General features: G+C 39.0%; 1 protein-coding gene across 1 annotated transcript in view; it reads right to left on the reverse strand.

Moving 5' to 3' along the window:
• Window positions 1-23,238, reverse strand: part of SNTG1 (syntrophin gamma 1) — a 270,738-nt gene that overhangs the window by 40,157 nt on the left and 207,343 nt on the right. Inside the window, exon 16 of the mRNA XM_054691914.1 lies at window positions 3,883-3,993. Coding sequence (XP_054547889.1) covers window positions 3,883-3,993 — 111 coding nt within the window. The remainder of the gene's footprint in view (window positions 1-3,882; window positions 3,994-23,238) is intronic.

A 23,238-nucleotide genomic window follows, 5' to 3' on the forward strand; every position in this document is an offset into this window, starting at 1 on the left:
TTCGCTGGCGTCACCCGTTTATCTTCCGTGTCCCAGTTCTCACTGGGACCTGCCGCTTTTCCTCCCTATTCACTTTTTTTAATGGGAGATCTTACTCGCAGCGTCTCCTCGCCGCCATGTTGCTCCGCCCCCCCTGAAGTTTTCGACATTCGCTTTAATTTTCTTTCTGATGTTTGGTAACTATACTTACATACCAGGGGTCATTTTCCTAACATGTCGTTAAGCAAATATTTCTATAACATTTTATTCCTATTGAACAAGAGTTTAAATGCAATTGAGGAAACAAAAGACAAAAAACAAACAAATAATAATTAATCAGAATAAATAATTTGTCATATGTTACACATAGTAATGTCAAATTCTTCTGATCTTCTGTCATGCATACATAGTATGGACTTTCATAGTCCATCTCAGATTATGACTACTTAGTTAATTTAGTTTGCCTGCATAAAAAGGAGTTTTGGGGCAGGGAGAGTGGTAAAGAATCATAAAAGAAAATATTGAATTTATTAAACCAGAGATAGTTATTAGCCACATGTACCTAGGCAGCCTTCAGGATAGGCCATAGAAACACAATGTTGGAATATATATTATTTGTGTTCACTTGCTAGTGAACAATTGAAATATAAATGAACCCCAATGTTATCAAATGTATACATTTTGACAAGTATATAAATTACAGAATCCCTGTCTCTGACTTGTAACAGTGACTTGGGGCAAACTCACCATATTGAAATTTTAGGAATTAATAGAAACTAACAAAATACAAACATTTCCCAGGCATTTGATGTTACCCAATTTGGGTTATGACTATAATAAACTTGAATTTCTTAAAGGTTAGAAAGACAGTATTTATACTAACTTATTTCCTAATAATAGTAGTAACTAGCTTTGGAATACTTCCTATGCTATAATGGTAGGTTACTGACTGTCTTTCATGTGCCAGGGACTGAGGATATTTATTCCCTATACTTTCCCTGCAAGGTAGCAGCTGCAATTTGGTAATAAATTGATTCATGTAAAATAGGTTGAATGTGGTAAGAAAAATATTTTAACTCTTTTTTTTTTTTTTTTAAGATTTATTTGTACAAGAACCGGGGTACAGGCCAGCACGGGAGGGTGAGAAGGTTCACCAGAGACAGAGCGGGGAACACAACAGGCAGATTGACTGAACTACACTGCTGAGGGGAGCAGCGGGCAAGACAGGAGAGATCTGTTGTGCCATGTGGGACCTTCGCAGGCCAGCCGGGATAGAATCCACGCTGCAGAGGCTGCGGACAGCCTCATAGCACTGCATTCAACTGCCTACACCACCAGGGGAGGCCCTGAAAATATTTTAACTCTTATCCTAATTGTTCTTCCAGTACTAGCTATCTTTCCATTATATTAAATTGCCTATTTTTTCATTAAAATAATAATAAATAGTAATGTTCTACTAGAGAAAATGCTGAATCTTCAAATGACGCATCAACTTCAACTAAATACCACCTTTATGACACATGAGTCCTGTAAGGCCAGTATATGTTACATGCAGTCTTTCTCCTTGCCGTCCACTTGGGATGGCACTTTTGATTATCTTTCACAAGTTATAATTACAAAAGTTACAAATAGAGATTGTACTAGTTTTAAATCATATGCAAATTTTACGATGTCAGCAGAAATAACACACTCTCTATGGCTAAACGATTCTGTAGAGCTGGCCATCATTCTCACTTGTTAGGGTTAATTATTAACTATTTGTAATATTGAGCTTGGTTACCCATGTAGTAATTATTACCCCCTATTTTAGAGTGTGGTATGATAATTTTGAAACGTTTGATGACCTCACCAATGGTTATATTCATCTTTAAAAGTTCTCTTTCTGCTATAAATTCAGGAAACACATTCATTGGTTATGTTCTCAAAGTATTTTTAATGAATGTAATTATACTATAGTGCTGTAAAGCACTATGAAAAGAATAAATAAAAATTTAAAACTGGCTGGTAGCTAATAACTGGTAAAGTTAAATGAGTCTTTTTGACCATATATATGATTATTCACTAGTCTTAGGACATGCCCTGCTTTGAAAAATGTCAAAATCTACCAAAAATGAAGATAAATAATGTTAAACAATATAATGCATTTTTTCATCATAATATTAAGAATCACAAAGTATTAGATGGTCCCATAGTAGCCAGATGGGGTAACGGAAGGAACTGTAATGGGAGAGGAAGTAAGTCAGCTCAGTGGCTAGATTTATATTTAGGGTAGAGACATTCATGGACATGTGGACTTGAAAACTATGACAAGTTAAATAAAGAGTGGTTGAAATTGCAAGACATCTGTCTACAGTGAATGGCAGCAAACAGAGTAAGGCCATAGATAGTACCAATTCTTTAGCATAATGAATAAACTATGACCCAGCACAAAGGAGCTATCTCCATAGTTCCCACCTTCAAGGATCCACAGAATAGGAGAAGGTAATAGGATAAGACCAAAGACAAAAATATGTCAGAAAAAAAAAAAAAGTTATAACTTAGTATGAGATTCACCTTGTTAACAGAAGAATGAGAGTCTGATCTGAATTTACAAAAGTGCAACAGGAGACTTTCAAGGGAATATCCAAGATGTTCATTCCCTGGAAAGCTTTTGAGTGTCAGGTTGAGACTCCTCCAACCTCCAGATTTGACAAGCATAGGAATTTAAATAGATTTATGGTGATTTTAATTGATGGCTAAAATTTTACATTTTGGTTTTCAATTCCATGGCATGTTTTTCACTTTAGTATTAGTATTTGTTATTCATAATTTCTTCTATACCAGAACAGTACATTTAAAATTCATCCTAACCCATACATTGTAAATGTGAATTTCATAGCAATGAGATTATCTTGAATATTTGCAAGTATATGTATTCATAAAAACAAAATAGTAAATCTTTCTGATGAGTTAAAAACTACATAGATAATATAATTCAGAATACTGAAAATGTACATTGGAAAAAACTCATCCTTATTCATTTTACTTCATACATAATAACATGAGGAAAACATGAATTGTTTTAAAGTATGTTTTTATGGTTCTCCTATATTCCTCCTATAAGTGAAACCATCTGATATTTTTCTTTTTCCTTCTGACTTATTTCACTGAGCATAATTCCTTCTAGCTCCGTCCATGTTGTTGTGAATGGCATGAGTTTATCTTTTTTGATTGCTGAATAGTTCTCCATTGTGTATATATACCAAATAAGGGACAGGGAAAAATAATAATAACAACAACAAAAATATTAACAGGCAATTTTAAATCAGAGACATTTTGCAGGGGAGGAAGGAAGAGGAATCAAAACAGGGGAGGGAAAAGCACAAGGGACTATGGTGATGGTGCACAGGTGAACTGGTGGTGGGATTCTGTGGACACTAAACCTGAGAGTAGAAGGCAAATATTGTACAAAAATGAACAATGATGTAAAATATATATAAATAAATTATAATTTAAAAAGTATATTTTTCTTGAGGAATTTGTGTGTATATTGAAAGAGAAGATAAGTAATGATAAAGTCAGAATTTTTAAGTACTTTATATTACTATTTAGAATACGAAATCAGTAAGACACCAGATATTTTAGTTACCAGAATATTAATTCAATATTGCCAAAATGAGGCTCATAAGGAATTAACATTTAAAAAAATGCAATCAGTTATATGCAATTTATTTTGTTATGCCTGTCTATATAATTTTCCATTAAGTTTTTGTAGTGAATTTATTCTTTCATCCATGAGGGATAGTCCACGTAAACAGAGAATACATATTTAAATTTTCAGTTTTCCTAAAATTTCTTCCCTTTGTTCCTTAATAGCATTAATGTAGTTAGAGGTAGATTATTTGAAGAATTTCTTTGGTTTACCTTTGCTTCAATCTGTTTAGTATCTTGATTCTGAAACAAAAATTTGATTTTGCTCTTGCCATCATCTGAAGAACCTTTAAGCTGAGAAAATTTATACCTCCAAAGTACAGCCTAAAGGAAAAAAGAAATAGACGTAAGTCAATACAACTAACAGCTACATTCAAACCAAAATATAGTTATCTTTGAAGTGGTAGAAATGAATTATATTTAATAAATATTATAACCTGGTATAAAAAAGTAAATGAAAATATATTTATCTAAGCCTAAAATTAGAATTCAATTTTCCCTTTAATTTCCAGAAATGTTTATATCCATGAAATAATTATTTCAGGGCCTCCCTGGTGGCGCAAGGGGTTAAGCACCGCACTATGAAGAAATCTGCAGCCTCTGCAGCAGGAGTTTGATCCCTGGCCAGCCAGGGAAAACCCACATGGGGAGGCAGACCTCTACTGTCTCACCTGCTGCTCCCCTCAGTAGTGTATTTCAGTCCATCTGCCTGTTCTGTTTCCCACTCTGTCTCTGCTCTCACACCCCCACATCTCTGGCCTGTACCACAGCTCTTGTATGCATAAATAAATAAATCATTATATATTTATTTATTTATTTATAAATAAAATACACACAGAGTATTTTGCTTTATATAAATATAAAATAAGAACCAGTTCTCTTAAAACATGTTCATACCAGTGAAAATGTGAAAACACTAATTATTTTCTTTGTCTTTATATCAATAGAAGTGATAAGATGGTTTTAAAATCAGTAATGTTCTAGATTATTCTGTAGAACTTTTTCTTGAAGTTCAAGACCATCCTGAATAAATATGACAAAAATTTACATGGTGCCCTCATGAGATTAAATTAGAATAAGCATTTTATAAAATCAACCCAACTGGATGATACCACATTCTGTAAGATTACTTAAGTCATTTTCCAGTATTGCAGCAGTATGTTTAGAAAGTATGCAACTTATATAAGCAAAACAGGGGCCACCCTTTTAGCAAAGGGGTTATGTCTCAGCACTATCACTACATCATCTCTGCAGCCTGCCTTGGGGATCCCTGCCAGGGAGCTGACCCACATGTAGTGCAGCAGACCTCTCCTGTCTCAACTGCTGCTCCCTTTAGCAGTATGTTTCAGTAAAATGTGCCTTTTCTGTTCCCCACTCTGTTTCCAGTGAATCCTCTCACTGCCCACCCCTCTAGCCTACATCCCTTTTATAAACAAATTAATAATAATATTTAAAAAAAAGAAAAAACTAAAATGTAAACTTATACTTATTTTTAAATATATATATGGTGATATGGAACTCCACTGACAAGTGAAGATTTTTTTGTTACTCATTTTGTTTGTTTGCTTATTATTTGAATTGAAGTAACATTTGTTTACAACACTGTATGATCAGGGTTATAGGTTCATATATTTTCAGATGTATGTTACCATATCACACCCACCACTAATGCACCCAAAATCCGCCATTACAGTCCCTGATTCTTGTGGGTGAGAAAATTATTTAAGTCAGAAAAAAAACTGAGACAATAGTATAGTTTCTGTGTACTTTCACACACAGGATGCTCTTTATTAAAATCTGACATTTACTATTATACCTCATTAATGAACTAATACTGTTATTTATTAAAATTCATTATTTTACTCAGATGCATTTAGGTTTAACCTATTGCCATTTTATGGTACAGGATTGTATTCAGGATACCACATTTTATTTATTCATTGTGGCTTCTTAAACTCTATTTGGCTATGACAAGTTTGTAAGATCCTTGTCAGATAACTCTTGACATTTTGAGGAGCATCTCTACTTTGTAGAATGACACCTAATTGAATTTGTTTTTCCTCAAGACTAGATGCTCCAAAGATTTTACAGAAATGAGAGCCTGCAGTTTTTGTCAGTAATCTCAGTATGTCAGAGAGATTGCCATTTAAGATAGGTTATGACAATGAACTGTATTGTGAGTATTTATTAACTTGGTTAATGTTTTTAACATGATTGATAGTATATTTAAACAGAAAACTATATGAAGAAATGATCCCGTATATGAATTTTATTTCTCATTATTTTATTAACATATTTAACAATATTTTATAGGATTTCAAACTTTCAAAACCTATTCCTACTTGTTTTTATTTTTAAATTGTGGCAACATTGTTTTATAACACTGCATAAGATTTGGAGGTACAGGGTCATACCTTCCAGTGTATGTTGCCACAGCACACCTATCACCAAGGCATCCATAGTCCTCCACCATAGTCCATTGTGCTCTCTTCCCTTTACCTCTGCCTCTAGTGACCTCAATTCTACCTTCAGAATTCTAGGGTTTCTTATTGTATTGGGCTATCTGATCCTTTGTTTTCTTCCTCTATATTCCACATATAAGTGACACCATCCAATATTTGTCTTTCTCCTTATTTCACTGAGCATAATTCTCTCCAGTTCCATCCATGTTGTCACAAAAGTCAAGAATGTATCCTTTAATTTTTAACAGCTGAGTTGTATTCCATTATGTCATATACCACATCTTCCTAATATACTAATTTTTCTTTTTTTTTAATTTAAAACAATTTATTTATGCATACAAGAACTGGGGTATAAGCCAGAGGTGTGTGCATGTGGGGAGAAGGATTCACCAGAGACAGAGTGGGGAACAGAACAGGCAGAATGACTGAAATACACTGCTGAGGGGAGCAGCAGGTGAGTCAGGAGAGGTCTTCTGTGTCATGTGGGTAGCTGTTTGGCCGGGGATCGAACTCATGCTGCAGTGGCTGCGGATAGCTTCATAGGTTGTGCCCTAACCCCTTGCACCACCAGGGAGGTCCAATATACTAATTTTAATTTGGCCACTTAGGTTATTTTCATAGCTAGGATATTATAAATAGTGTTGCAATGAAGTCATTTCACATTCTATTGTCTCATCTATTCTGGAGATGCTTCATGTGTACTTGAGAAAAATGCATATTCTTCTCTTGTTGGATAGTGTTCTGTGTATGTATGTGAGATATGATTAGTTACAAATCACCCCAGTATCTGCCCAGACAAGAGAGACACCATATCTGTACCATGGAAGGTACCAGATTGGTTGGAGTCCTCATGACCTCCTATAGACACTATCAGTGCCCATTTAAATTGGCAGAGGCCTTGCAAACTCCCATAAGACCATTCCAGTACCCATCTAGACTGAACAGTATTTAGATACTGCCAGAGGAAGGTGCCAGAGTCACCAAAGTCTTCTTGATCTCTCTCAGAACTCACCAGTACCTGCCTAGACCACTCTAACCCTGGACCCCTGGACCAGTTATGGGAAATATACCAGAGTGGCCAGAGGCCTTACAAACTCCAAGAACCCATCAGTATCCATTAAGGCTGGTAAGACATTAGACACGTGCTTAGGGAGGAGCAAGAGCAAGCAGAGGTCTTGTGACCTCCTATGAGTTAGCTGCTTGCCCAGACAGGTGAGACCACTGCCATGCTGGTGAGGGCTAGGAGGGAGGGCAGGCGATGGAGAAGCCACACCCAGAGGAAATCCCACATATATCAGCTGGGTCCCAAAGCTAATAATGGGGAGAGGGAAAAACCCAACAAATGGCAACATGAGTTCTCAAAGGAATAGCTCAACACAGAGAGAGAGAACAAATCTCCAGGAACCCAATTCAAAGACATAGAAGCTATGTGCTCTCCATCAAGATAAACAATTCAAAGACAAGGAAGAAAATGCAGGAAAATTAATTACTGTTCTTAGAAATAAAAACGGTGAACTGAAGACAGAAAATGAAGCTCTGAATCAGATAAAAAGGAGTTTCAGGATTTCAAAAGAGAAATACAGGTGATGAAAATTTCAGAAGAAAGTGGTCTACGGTGGTGGAAGAATATGGGTGAGTTGTTTGTGGGTACACTATGGTGTTAGTACCTGATAGGGGTATCACCTCAATGCAGGGTAAATGGATGTTATCAGGCTTTCCCCACACTCCCACCATTAGTGACTGTGATTGACACCTGTGGTCTTACACAAGTGTCTGATGGTAGACACCTGGAGTGTGGCGTTTGTGTGCATAACTGGGCACACCTGAGCTTGGAGGCTAAGGCTACAAGCATGGTGTGACACAGAAGATGGCTATGATGGGATGGCTATGAGAGGATGAGTGAATGCAGAGAAATAGGACCAGCCTTTGGACTTGCCCCAAAACAATTAGTTTAGAAAGATCATTAAAGCGTGAAAAAGCCACTGGAGGCTCCAAGACTCTCCTTTGCTTGTCTACCTGAATTGATAGAGAAACTGCTCCGTGCTTGCTGGTCTACACTGAATTTAAAAAAATGAATAAAAATTAAAAAAATCTAGTAATACTGAAAATACAAAGAATAAAGTAAATAAAGACTAAAACCCAATATAGCAGAGTTGTCTTGGGGGGTTCATTGAATTAGAGTCTGAGATGAGAATGTGCAATTGATTTGAGGTTCTCTGCTAAAAATTTTAAGAAATTGCAGTGATAGGACAAGAAAGGGAAAATGAAAGTCAAGTGTAGTAGTGGCAGGAAGGGCACAGATCAGCATCTCTATGATCTTATGCAGATGGGTAAAGAAGGAGAGTGTCTTGGAGCCCTCGGTGGCTTTTTCAGGCTTTTGTTAGGATTTTACCTGGTACATGGCAGGCAGGGGTGCCAGGGGGCTGGGAGCCTGCTAGCCTCCCAGCCCCCAGCTAGTCTTCACTCTTGCTGGGCTCTCTGGCCTTCTCTCGTGGCCTTGTTCTCTCTTCTGCTACTCTTTCTCACTGCCACTCTTCCTGCTGGTTCCGTTCCTCTGGCTTCCGGTGATGCCACCCTTATAGGCCCATCTCAGCCCAGGTGAACCCTCCTACGTATGCCCACACCCTACTCCAGGTGCCTGCCATCAGGCATGCATTCAGGATCACAGGGATCCATCATCAATTCTAATGGTGGAAGGACAGAAAAGCCTGGCAATCATCCTACAACAAGGATGAGGATCCCACTGCAGTCCATCCCAACCTGATCTTACAGGGAGCTTTGGAGCATGAAGAACACTGTACTCATGACACTGTACCCCTTTAAGGCTGGGGGGCACCCTAACAACAGCCATCCCTTAGCTCCAGAGCATACCTGAGAGTATTTCTGTGGGATGGCAGCTTCCACCATCAAGGGCAACTCTTGAGAGAGGGTATAGCTGTGAATAGTTATTAGTGTATATTTGCAGCAACTGGAGAGCAAGGGCACCAATTGCTGGTTAAAGGGGGCTGCACAGGGCTCTTGAGCCCTAGCGACAGGTTAGACTGCTTGGGTTTGAATTAGACATCATGTTTTGCTAGCCATCTAACTTTAGCAATATAAAGTCACAAGTCTCTTTTGGCTTCCTCCTTTGCCAAATGGAACTAAATATAGCAGCTGTAAAGTCAGGAACAGACACAGTGCAGGTTTTCTGATCCCATGCAGACCGGGTAAAGGAGGAGTCAGAGTCCTCAGTGATTTTGCAGGTTTTTATTGGGGTTCAGTGGGTACGTGGCAGGCAGGGGTACTGGGGGGCCGGGAGGCTGGTAGTCCTCCCAGCCCCCAGCAAGTCTTCACTCTATCTGGGCCTTCTCCGGCCTTCTCTTGGCTTCTCTTCGGCTTCTCTTTCGGCTGCTACTGGCGTCCCCGTGACACCACCCTTAAAAGCAGTCTTAGCATAGGTGCACCCACTTCAGGTACCCTCCATCAGTCATGCATTCAGGATCACAGGGTTCCCTCATCTATCCTGATGGCGGGAGGGCAGAAAAGCCTGATTTTTTACCTTACCCTACAGTCCACCCCCTCAGGGTTTTCTGCCATATAATCCACACATACGCAACTTTGTTTCTTAGCAAACACAAACAATGCAGCCATGGCCCACAAAAGCAAATATATCGCAATATAACAAAATACAACAGAAAACAAATAAGTCCAGGCAGGGCCCCAACCTAGTGCAAAAGACAATTATTGGTACCAGCAGATGAGTCACCACTTCTGCTGCCGAAGGCACTGCTCATACGAGGGAGGGGAATCACTCACGGCATCTACTATAACACACCAGGCGCCGTCAGGCTTCCTGGCCTTCTCTGGCTGTAGTCTCGGCTACAAGCCACACATAGCATCCACCCCCAGGATGCACTCGCTCTGGGATTGACGATTCTATTCTGTTGGGGGTAATTGCCAACCCTCAGGGTTTCTGTCTGCAGTCACTCCAACACTCGGCCTTCATAGCCACCAATGCGACTCGCAGACTCCTGCACTCAGGCCAACCCACTGCACAAGCACATGGGTCGGGGATCCAAACTCTACATTTGGCTTGGGCTCCACCCCAAGCCACGTTCCCCAGCTCCTCACCCTCACTCAAGAATGAGCAGGGCATCACCCACAGGTGATTTTACGAGACTCACAGGGCTTCAGCATACTCAGGCTGCTTAACAGCCACTCAGGGCTTCTCAACTTAGCATCAGCACCAGCTTTTGCCTTCTCAGTTGGCTTTTCTCCTCCACCTGGCTGCTGGGCACACACAGGCTGTTTTTGGCCATCTAGGCCCACTGGCCACCCCAGATTCCCATCTCCTGGGGTTTACAAACGAAACTGTTCCACCCCCAGGGTTCCAAAATATATCAACCTGCAAGGTCCTCCGCCTTCTGGCGGGATTGTCAGTCCGAGTTAATCAGTCCATGTCCATTAGGCCAAGTTCGTTGGCCTCTCCCTGAATCAGCACTGGCGAGCTCTGAATCGTGGTCCTCTCTCTGCCGACGATTCTGCTGCCTCAGGGGTCACTGGCTGGTCCTCGCGGGCGTTTCCTCCTCCAGCTGAGGACTCGTCCTGCAGCTCCCGGACGGTGTCCACTTTCTGTGCCGCCATGGTGCCTCCAGCGTCGTCACAGACAAACACTATTACTCCTTAGTCCCTCCAGGTCTTCAGAGGGCTCCAATACCGGTCTACATGGATCATCTTGCCGACTTACGCCAATTGTAGAGGCAGGACAGGCCACAGAGCAGGTTTTCTGATCCCATGCAGACCGGGTAAAGGAGGAGTCAGAGTCCTCAGTGATTTTGCAGGTTTTTATTGGGGTTCGGTGTGTACGTGGCAGGCAGGGGTGCTGGGGGGCCGGGAGGCTGGTAGTCCTCCCAGCCCCCAGCAAGACTTCACTCTGTCTGGGCCTTCTCCGGCCTTTTCTCGGCTTCTCTTTCGGCTGCTACTGGTGTCCCCATGACACCGCCCTTAAAAGCACAGTCTTAGCACAGGTGCACCCACTTCAGGTACCCGCCATCAGGCATGCATTCAGGATCACAGGGTTCCCTCATCTATCCTGATGGCGGGAGGGCAGAAAAGCCTGATTTTTTACCTTACCCTACAGCAGCTATTTCATATACATGGCAAAACTAACATAAAAACAATCAGAGCAGCACTTAATATTAAATAGCACATTCTCTTCACTTAGAATCATGTACCACATGTATTAAATGTTCAATAAATATTATATTGTTTCTGTTATAAAAACCCTCCCATTTCAAATCATGTCTGTTTTATTCTTGAAATCTAGGTCCCACTATAAATATCGCTGCTAGAGAGTATTTTCCTATCAAGGTATTAAAAGGTCCTTCTGAGTTTTCTTCCTCATACTTTGCTCATTTCCTTCACAACTTAACAGCAAGCTGTGATTACTCAAAATTACAGTTTAAAGTAAGTAGGTATTTGCTCTAACTCCTCACTGCATTCCCTAGGATGCAGCTAATAGATTAGCTGATATACATTAGAAATAATGAACCTGATTTTTGAGAAAGAAATGTATTTTAAAGAATGTATTTCCTAGGTGTAGGGTAAGTAGAGTATCAGGCTTTACTGTCTTCCCACCATTAGGACTAATGATAGATCCTTGAGGCCCTGAATGTGTGCCTGATGTTGGTGGCTATGGAGGCCAGAGTGTCAAGGTGACGACAGTGAGACTATCTCTGGGGATTGGGCGATTACCCCCAAAAGAGTATAGAATATATGTATCGCCTATCCTGGAGTACATCCTGGGGGTGGATGTACTACATGGCTTATGGCTAGAGACCACAGCCAGAGAGTTTTGCCTTAGAGTACATGTGGTAAAGGCAGTGGTAAGAGGACACGCTAAGCATCCACCAATACAACTGCCAGTCCCTAGGCGAGTGACTAATACCAAGTAATATCAGTTGCCCGAAGGCCACTGATGCCAGCTTCAATATTATCTTTGGACACAAAATTAGCATATATATTACCAGATGGGAGGGATCTCCCATTACTGGTATCAATGGGAGAATTGCACTTAATTATATTGTGATGATTTTGTGGGCCATGGTTTCAGTGTTCATATTGCGAAGAGAAACATATAGACTGATATAGACTGTATGGCAGAAAACCCTGAGGGGGTGTTCTGTAGGGTAAGTAAAGTATCAGGCTTTTCTGCCCGCCCATTAGGATTAATGATAGATCCTTGTGGTCCTGAATGCATGCCTGATGGCGGACACTTGGATTAGGGTGTGGGCATGCGTAGGTGGGTACACCTGGGCTGAGAGTCTGGGCTTATAAGGGTGGCACAGCAGAGTGCAGTGTGGTGGTGTGGTGCAAAGGAAGGAGGAGTGCAGTGGAATGGATGGAGGGGTGCGGCGGCGGCAGAGAGTGGCGGAGTGTGATGGAGTATGGCAATGACGAACAGCAGAGAGCATGAAGACAACATGGCTCCTAGATCCGGTAAAGAACCTACCCAGTATGGGTTTGTTGCATTACACTAGGCCTCATTGGTGGTGCAGGCGGTTGAGCGCAGTGCTGTGAAGCTGCCTGCAGCCTCTGTAGTGCGGGTTTGAATCTGGGCTGCCGTGGAGTGCCGGTCCTGCCTGCAGGCCGACGGGGTTCAGGAACACGGCGGAGGGGCTGGGGATGAAAAGACGCTTCTACTCACATGGATGGCTGCAGGAACTCTCTTTATTCGAGGGGAGGGGCTATCTCTCTCTCTCTCTCTCTCTCCTCTCTCTCTCCTCTCTCTGTCCTCTCTCTGTCCTCTCTCTCTCCTCTCGCTCCTCGCTCCTCGCTCCTCGCTCCTCGCTCCTCGCTCCTCGCTCTCGCTCCTCGCTCTCGCTCTCGCTCTCGCTCTCGCTCTCGCTCTCGCTCTCGCTCTCGCTCTCAAAGCCTGCGCATGCGCTTTACGTGGATTTGCAACATCCGGTTACTGTTGCATCAGCTTCCGCTTTGGGCAGAAGTGACTCATCTTTGGGCGGAAGCGACCACCACCCCAGGTCCCCCTGCTGGTGTAAGCCTGGTACTGACAGTGGAGATACCGGCATGGCGGGACAGACCTCTCCTTTCTCACCCGCTGCTCCCCTCAGCAGTGTATTTCAGTCAGTCTTCCTGTTCTGTTCCCTCCTCTCTCTCTGGTGAATCCTCTCACCCTCCCACACATCTGGCCTATAGCCCAGTTTGTGTATAAATAGATAAATCTTTAAAAAAATGCATTTCCTTTCACTATGTCTTTATCACGGAGGCCTCGTTTGGGAGAAGAATATAGTAAAATAATAGTTATAAATTACAGTGAAATTTCAAACTTTAGAGTAGACCTGATGCAAACAGCCAATAATATCTCCTGATTTTTGTAAGCTCAGTGTCCTCTGTCTTATCTAGGTAACTGACCGAGTGAACTTGGTTAATATTAATACTATTGGGACAATCCTGCCAATATTATTAATATTAATTTGTTGAATTAAGTGGAAATCAAGTCCAAGAAAAGGGAGGAAAAAAATAAAAAAAAAAACAAAGCTAAACCAACAAAACTAACAGTGTGAAGGAATTATTGAACACTTTCCAAATTTGAAATTTGATCCAAAATCTTATTATAAATTGTTACCTACAAGACATTCACTCCCGTAATTCTTCCAGTAAGTTAGATCTTCTGTTCCATAAACAGAAAAAAGGAGCTCAAATATATTTTGTGACACTCATTACCATAAAAAGATCTAAAGATAGTTTCAGAAAAGCAAACTCATTCATTTGATTAATAAAGAAAATATCCCTATATCATTTTTCAACAATAAAAATATGGACTATAAAATAAAATGTTTAAAAAATCAAGCTTAGTAACAATAGAATCACCTAACTTTGAATTCTGGAATTTTATTTAATTTGAAAATCAAAAACTATTTAACTCAATATGTTCTTTGATTGATTACATGAAATAATACAATATTGTTGGAGAACCCTAACACATGCAGTGCTGAGACAAGGAAGGCATCAAGGTCATGGCTAAAAAACTGATGAGCCGGGGTGGGAGGACTGGCCCGTGTATAGACTGGGATGTTCTTTCTTGTGTCTGCAAAGCTATGTCTAGGGGACAACCTAGATTAGAAAAAGAAACAGAATGACCTCATGATACAGAACCTTAGCGGTGAATGTGTGCCCGGAAAAGGCCAAATGCTAAGAGAATACTTCATTGTCTAGTAACTAATCTGAGGTGGCAGGCGGGGGCAGGGGGCACTACTTTTATCAATAAAAACAAGTTGCACCGGGCACTTGGGACGCTTGAGCATGAATGAAAGGCCTTGCATCCCCTGGCTCCTGTTTAAACACTATTTTGTATCTATCATTTCTTGGTAATTTCTACGGCTCACTCAGATTCCTCTCTCAACACTGTTCACCAGAACTGGACTCCAGCACAAAATGTATCCAACATTTTTAAGATATGTTTAAATATTTTTAAGATCCTAAATGTTTCAAGTAAAGATATCTATATGTTTGAAGAAAAAAATGAATCATATTTTTTCAATATTTTAAAATTCAATAAAGATACCCAAGAAAAAAGTAATTAAGTACATATGTAATATCAGTTTGTTGACCAAAATGCTCTCACAATTAAAGACTGCAAATGATTGGGGGCCTCCCCGGTGGCACAGCGGTTGAGCACTGGGTTGCGAAGCTACCCTCAGCCTCTGCAGCACCGGTTCGATCCCCGGCAACATGGCGAGGGTCCCACATGGTGCGCAGACCTCCCTTGCTGTGCCCGCTGCTCCCCTCAGCAGTGTATTTCCTCAGTCTGCCTGTTCTGCTCTCAGCTCTGGCTCTGGTGAATTCTCTCACCCTCCTGTGCTTCTGATTGTACCCAGTGCTTGTATAAATAAATAAATAAATAAATAAATAAATAAATAAATAAATAAATAAATAAATATAAAGACTGCAAAAGAAAAAATATATCCACAAAAGTCTTTTGTCTCTGAGCTACTCTTTCTAATTTTATTTAAAGTAATGCATGTAAATGTTAAATGCTAAAAACATGGGGTTCAAAGTCATTTATAGTTTATAACTTCAGGTCATCATTAATAAACCAGGACATCCACTTTGTAAAATGTACTTCTACACAATGATTAATCTCTGTGTGGTTTAGTTTATTTTTAAGATTTATTCATTCATGTATATAAGAATGGGGGTACAGGCCAGATATGTGGGAGGGTGAGAGATTCACCAGAGACAAAGTGGGGAGCAGAACAGGCAGACTGACTGAAATACACTGCTGAGGGGAGCAGCGGGGTGGGTAACTCCCAGGCTGATCGGGGTGGCCAGGACTGAGCTGCAGAGACTATGGACAGCTTCACAGCACTGTGCTCAACCACCTGTGCCACTAAGGAGGCCCCAATCTTTGTGTGTTTTAAGATAAATGTTAAAATATTATCAAAAGGAAAATTGCGTATGGAAATAATGAGGAATATAGTACGTAATCTGTCATTCACTCTTGATATTGAATCATTCAAATGGTGAACACATGTACAAATCCTAAGTAATGTTAAAATATTTAATTTAGTTCTTGTGAAACATTTTGAGAATCTGCTATCCTTCAATGGAACATTATTTTGTTACAATAGCATAATACAATAAGCATAAGCCCTCTTCTACATTTTCTCTAGTCCCTGCAACAGCTATGAAATCACAAAATGATTGCCATTTTCCAGAAAATATAGTTAAGTAAACTTAACTTATTATTATTCATAATATTATGCAACTAAAAAGTGGTAATCAAACATAATTACACCATTGTCCATGGTTCATATTTTTGTATTGTCAGCCTGATTCTTTGATTTCCTATAATTATTTATCTAACTACACATCACAGTCCTATTTATTTATTATTATTATAAGTATTTTTCACTGCAGATGCCTGACTGCTTTCTTAATGTAGAAGAGAGATCCACTGTCTCATTCAGTACCAGATACTAAACCCAGGAAAGTAATTTACTGTCTTTCCTCAATAATATTGTGTTCTGAGGCATCATTTATTTTCCTAATAATGCTATTGCTATTTTAAGTTTTATATATATATATATAATTAAAATGGTTACTGTAAACTATTCATTTGTTTAAGATCTGTTGTTAGAAATGGCTTAAGGTGTGGAAATGCCAGTGATTACAGAACTTAGAGGAAAGAAAAAGACCTCCTTTTATAAAAGATCTTCAGAATTTTCTATAACTTCCATGAGAGAATGGAACACAAAGCTGGCTGCATGTAAGGGAAACAGGTTAGTGAATGCATGCATATTTACATACCATCAAGGGTTCATAAGTAGACTATGAAAATATAATTAATTATCTATAAACTGGAAATAAAGTCATGTTAATGATAGTAAAATCTTACATGTTGAACACAAATAGCACAAACTCTAGTGTATGCTTCATCAATATTCCTATCAAGTCATGTGCACAGGCCCCAATTTTTCATGCTCCACAGGAAAATTATCTTTATAAACTGAAACAGGGCCTCCCTGCTAGTGCAAGGGGTTAAGTCGCAGCACTATGACACTATCCAGAGCCACTGTAACACAAATTAGGTCCCCAGGCCAGGGAGAAAACCCACATGACACAGCAGACCTCTCCTGTCCTGCAAGCTGCTCCCCTTAGCAGTGTATTTCAGTCAATCCGCCTGTTCCGTTCCCCACTCTGTGTCTGATGAATCCTCTCACACCACACACCTCTGGCCTGTACGCAGTTTTTGCATGCATAAAGAAATCGTAAAAAAAAAAAAAAAAAACAAAAACTGAAACAACCTCTACATATAAATGTAATTTAAGCATCATGCCAATAATGTTATCAGAAATAGAAATAGGATATTTTTTTTACATGGAAGACAAAAACACTAAAAATAACAGTCTTTATGGATTACAACTTACAAAAAAGAAGACATTAAAAATTACAACAGAAATGCTTTAAAAGCAGGATCTATTTGTACCCTCACCATAACACCATTCCCCTTGTCTTTGACTTTTAACAAATGTGAGCCCAGCGACAACCAGAAACACATATGATTTTTTTCTAAAGGTCTTGGTGTGTCTTCTACCTAAGCAGTATATCAAATTGTCCCACACAGTTCTTTTTCCATTTTTGCATAATCCTTCAACTTTGACAAGATACCCAACACACATACACCTTGACTTCTATCTTTCTCACCACCACTGAAATATATTTACAGAAAATTCAATTACAGAAAAACTGGCACATTTTCCTTCATGTCACATGTGTTTGGGCTAGGTTTGGATTTGGTAGAAAACTGAGCAGCCTTTATTTTTTTTCTCTAATCATCTTTTTAAACCATTTATTCACCATTCATGTGACAGTTATCCTAATTAAATGTCTATGTATTTAATTTATTACATTTTCACTAAAACTAGAACTTAAACTATGTAAGAATTTCATCAATTTTGTAAATTTGTGTGTGATAATGAATAAAATGATAAGTAATATAAATATCTAAAGATCACAGAATTAGATGAAAGTTTATGACTGGCTTTTATTTATTTCCTTAATTGGTATCACGTTCAGTAATATATTCTGGACCTCCCCAGTTGTGCAGCTGGTTGAGCACAGCACTGTGAAGCAGTCTGCAGCCTCTGCAGTATGGGTTTGATTCCCATCTGGCCAGGGAGATTCCCACATGATATGGCAGACCTCTCCTGGCTCTCCCGCTGTTCCCCTCAGCAGTGTTCCTTGCTCTGTCTCTGGTGAATCCTCTCACCCTCCCCCACATCTGGACTGTACCCTGGTTCTTGTATAAATAAATTTAAAAAATGAAGAAAATGAAGGAGAGAAACTAAATTAAAAAAAAAAAGAAATTAAGAAATACTCTGAGAATTATCTGACTCAGTGAGTAAAGGATATAAATATAATGGGGATACAAATGGAGAAACTAGAAAGAGAGAAAGGAACAGAAAACATATTTAAAGATGCAATGGAGGAAAACTTCCTGAATCTAGAGAAGGGAATAAATTCACAAATTCGGGAATCTAAAATACTACAGGATGCCTAAGAAAATCAGACCTTCCCCAAGATGTTTAGTTATAAAACCTTCAAGGCCTCAAGACAATGAAAACATTGAAGTTAGCAAGATGATAGAAGCAGATAACTTATAAATGTTAAAATCAGACTTCTCTGAAAAAATATTGTGGTCAGAGAGTGATGCATGCTAAAACTTAAAATAAAAACTGCCCTTCAAGAATACTCATATTGCAAGACTCTCCTTCAAATATGAGTGAGCTATCAAGTCATCTGCAGACAAGCAGAAGTTGACAGAGACTGCAAATACTAGCCACATCCCCTCCAAAAAATACTGAAAGTCCTCACATGTAAATGGAAGAGAAGAACATACACAAACAACTGAACAAAGACATAGATAAATCACAAAAGTTAAAGACAAAATGAGCAAATAATTTTCATATATCAATAATCACTCTAAATGTAAAATGGAATGAACTCAGCAATTAAAATGCACAGTCTCTGGCTAGATTAAAACATAGAAGTCAAATTTTTCCTGTCTCTAGGAAACACTCCTAAGCTCCCAAAATAAAACATTAACTCAGAAAAGTGTTGAAAACAATGTTACAAGCAACTCAAGGGGAGGCAGGGGCAGTCATATTTATGTTAGAGAAAATAAATTTCAAGTTAAAACAGGTAAAAAGAGAGAGGGATGGGCATTATGTAATGAATTAGGGAACAACGCATCAGTAAGACAACACTTTATCTATCTATCTCTATACAGTCATCAAATGAAGAAGTATGAACAAATACTAGACAACTACAATCAACTCTGAATACATACTTTAGAAAAACACAGTTGTAGAATGGGAATTTAATAACCTGCTCTCATTTCTGAACAGATATACTTGTTAGAAACATAAATAAAGGGCCTCCCTGGTGGCGCAGGGGGTTGAACACTGTGCTGTGGAGCTGTCTGCAGCCTCTGCAGTGCGGGTTCAATTCCCAGGGAGACACCCACATGGCGTGGCAGACCTCTCCTGCATCACCCGCTGCTCCCCTCAGCAGTGTCTTCGGTCTGTCTGCCTGTTCTGCTCCCTGCTCTCTGGTGAATTATCTCACCCTCCCGTGCCTCTGACCTGTACCCTAGTTCTTGTATAAATAAATAAATCTTAAAAAAAAAATTGTGGAGAACAATTATTAAAAAAAAAAGAAAAAGAAATAGGGACATATGACTTTATTATGTAACCAAGTCTCATTGTTCCTAGGTTTTTATTTTTTAATTTTATTTTTTAAGATTTATTCATCTATTTTACACAGGAACCGGGGCACAGGACAGATGTGCAGGAGGGTGAGAGGATCCACTGGAGACAGAGTGGGGAACAGAACAGGCAGACTGCCGAAACACACTGTTGAGGGGAGCAGCGGGTGTGACAAGAGAGGTCTGCTGTGCTATGTGGGACCCTTGTGGGCCAGCCGGGTTCCAACTGGCACTGCAGAGGCTGTGGACAGCTTCACAGTGTGGCGCTCAACCGCCTGTGCCACCAGGGAAGGACTGACATATGGCTTTAAACAAAAAATTAGGCTACAGGGACCAAATTATATAAATGGCACTGCAGTACTGAAAACCTGAATATACATTTTTTTCCTCAAGTACACATGGTACATTATCCATGATTGTCCACATGGTACATTATCCATGATTGTTTTGGGTCACAAGAAATATATCAGAACATTTAAAATACTGAAATCATATCACACATAATCTCTGACCAAAATAGATATGAAACTAAAAATCAACAAAACAAAAAAACAAAACAAAACAAAAACAAAAAACCGGGGAAAACTCCAATACATGGAAAGTGACAATAAAGTGACAATACAACACCAAAAGACTGCTACGTTAATGAAGAAGTCAGAGTAGAAATAAAAATATACCTTGAAACAAATGATAATGAAGACATGACCCTCCAGAAATTATGGGACAGAGCTAAAGCAGTGATTAGAAGAAAATACATAGCAATGAAGGCCCACACCAAGGAACAAGAAATAATTCAAATAAATAATAGCTTGGTAGGGGAATTAGGGGAAAAAAAGAACAAACAAATCCAAAAGTTAATAGAAGAAATGGAGCAATAAAAAACTAGAGCATTGGCAGTCCTCCCTGGTGGCACAGGGGTTAAGACACAACCCATGAAGCAATCCACAGGCACTGCAGCACGAGTTCAGTTCCCAGGAAGAAACTACATGGCGGGACAGACCTCTCCTGACTCGCCCACTGCTCTCCTCAGCAGTGTATTTCAGTCAGTCTGCCTTTTCTGTTCCCCACTCTGTCTCCGGTGAATCCCCTCACCCTCCACCCTGGTATCTCTCACCTGTCCCCCAATTCTTGTATAAAAATAAATAAATCTTTTTTAAAAAAATAGAGCATTGGGCCTCCCTGGTGGTGCAGGTGGTTGAACACCACACTGTGAAGCTGTCCGCAGCCTCAGCAGTGTGGGTTCTATCCTGGCCCACCAGCGAGAATCCCACATGGCAAAGCAGACCTCTCCTGCCGTGCCCGCTGCTCCCCTCAGCAGTGTATTTTTTCAGTCTCCTTGTTCTGTTCCTGGCTCTGTCTCTGGTGAATCCTCTCAGCCTCCCGCTCATCTAGTCTGTACCCTGGCTCTTGTATAAAAATAGATAAATCTTAAAAAAAAAAGAGCATTAATTCACAAAATAGAAATTAAAAAGTCAGTCTAAAAGAATAAAAAATCAAAAGTTGGTTCCTTGAAAAACAAACAAATAAAAAACTACTAGCTAAACTCAGTAAGAAAAAAAGATGGAGAAACCTAAATAATAAAGGTCAGAAATGAAAGAGACGTTAAACAGACACTAGAGAAATTCAAAGATAATAAGAGATTACCATCCACATTTATATAATAATAAGTAACCTGTAGACATTTTACACTGAACCTAATATGTTCAGTAACCTGTAAGAGATTGACAAATTATTAGAACTATGTAATTATGCATACTGAATAGGGAAGATATAGAAAACCTGAATAGAACAATCACAAACAAAAAAATTTAAACAACAATCAATACACTTCCCAAAACAAAAGTCCAGGACCAGCTATTTTCACAAGTGCATTCTAACAAAACTTCAAAAATGAACTAATATCTATCCTACTCAATCTCTTTCAAAAAATCAAAAAAGGAATAATAAAAACACATTCTATCAGGCCAACATCACTCTACTACCAAAACCAAACAAAGATAACTCAAAAAAAATAAAGGAAAACTACAGATCAATTTCTCTAATGAAAACAGACACAAAAATCCTCAATAAAATCTTAGCAAACTGAGTCCAACAATGCATTAAAATAATTATACATCACAACCAAGTGGAATTTATTCCAGGGACACATGTGTGGTTCAACATCCAAAAACCAATTAATGTAATTCACCACATGGATTAAAAAGAAATATAAAAACCATATGATCAAATCTGTACCTCCCTGGTGGCATAAGGGTTAAGTCTTAGTGTATCATGACTACGGCCTGCGTTGGATTCCCGGCCAGGAAGCTATTCCACATAAGGCACAGTAAAACTTTCCTGTCATGTCCCTACTCCCCTTAACAGTGTATTTCAGTAGATCTGCCTGTTCTGCTCCCCACACACTGTCTCTAGTGAATCTTCTCACCTCCCACACCTCTGGCCTATACCCTTGTTCTTCTAGACTCAGATGCACTTATACCACTACTATTCAATATAGTATTGCCAATCCTAACATGAGCAATTAGACAAGAAAAGAATATTAAAGGAATACTTATTTGAAAAGTAAACATAAAATAAGCATTATTTGCAGATGTTACAAAAATATGCATAGAGAACCCTAAAGACTCCAATGAAAATATAATTGAATTTATTAATCAGTGCAGCAAAGTGGCAGGTTATAAAAAAAATACATAAAAATCAACACTTTCATTTATTCAGGCAATGAGATAAAAGAGGAAGACATTTTAAATTATTCCATTCACAATTACACACCAAAAAAATTAAATACCTAGGAGTAAACCTTAAAAGGAGGTTAAAGGTCTATATAAAGAAAACTAGAGAATGCCGTTAAATTAAATAAAAGATACAAAGAAATGGAAAGATTGTCCCTGATCATGATTGGAAGAATCAGCATTGTGAAAATGGCCATTCTACCCAAGGCAAGATGCTGATTCAACACAATTCCCCTCAAAATTCCAATGATATTATTTTAAGAAATAGAACAAGCATTACTGAAATAGATATGGAAACACGAAAGACTCCAGATACCCAAAGAAATCATCACAAAAACAGGAAGAGTCACAATTCCAGTTCTCAGGCTTTACTACAAATCCATAATAAATAAAATGGCATGAATACTGTAACAAAAGCATAGAAAAAGACCAATGGAATAGAATAGAAAGCCCAGAGATATACCCATACCTACATGGACAGCTCATCTATGACAAATGAGCCAACCATATAAATGAATTAAAGAAATCCTCTTCAAAAACTAATGCTAAGAAAACTGGACAGTATTATGCAAAGAACAAATTGAGATCACAGTCTCACACCATTCACAAAAATCAGTTCAAAATGAATAAACTATTTGAACATAAGACCTGAAATTGTCAAATACCTAGAAGAAAACATAGGCAAAACCCTTCATGATATAAGCAGCAGGACATTTTGCAGATTTGTCCCTAGAGGAAGGGAAACAAATGAGAACTTACAAGAGACTACACAAAACTACACAAAAGGGTGTAGCCTTAGGAGACAGTTTTTGTTTGTTTGTTTGTTTGTTTTTTAGGGTTTTAGTGTAAGAGAAGTAACAGCAAAAAAAAAAAAAATCCAAAACAAACAAACAAAAAAATACCCCACTGGATAGGAACATATGCTTGCACACACTATACCTGAGAAGAAACTGATATTTAAAAAAAAAAAAAATTAAGAAGAAATCATTGAATTCAACAAAAAGAAAGCAAATGACCCAATTAAAAAAAAAAAGACAGAAGAATTAAGTAGGCATTTTTCCTAAGAAGACATAAAAATGACCTACAAGTGCATGAAAAATGTTCATCA

The sequence above is a fragment of the Talpa occidentalis genome, unplaced genomic scaffold (assembly GCF_014898055.3).
Source record: "Talpa occidentalis isolate TD23 unplaced genomic scaffold, MPIMG_talOcc4v2.1, whole genome shotgun sequence".
Classification (NCBI taxonomy): domain Eukaryota; kingdom Metazoa; phylum Chordata; class Mammalia; order Eulipotyphla; family Talpidae; genus Talpa; species Talpa occidentalis.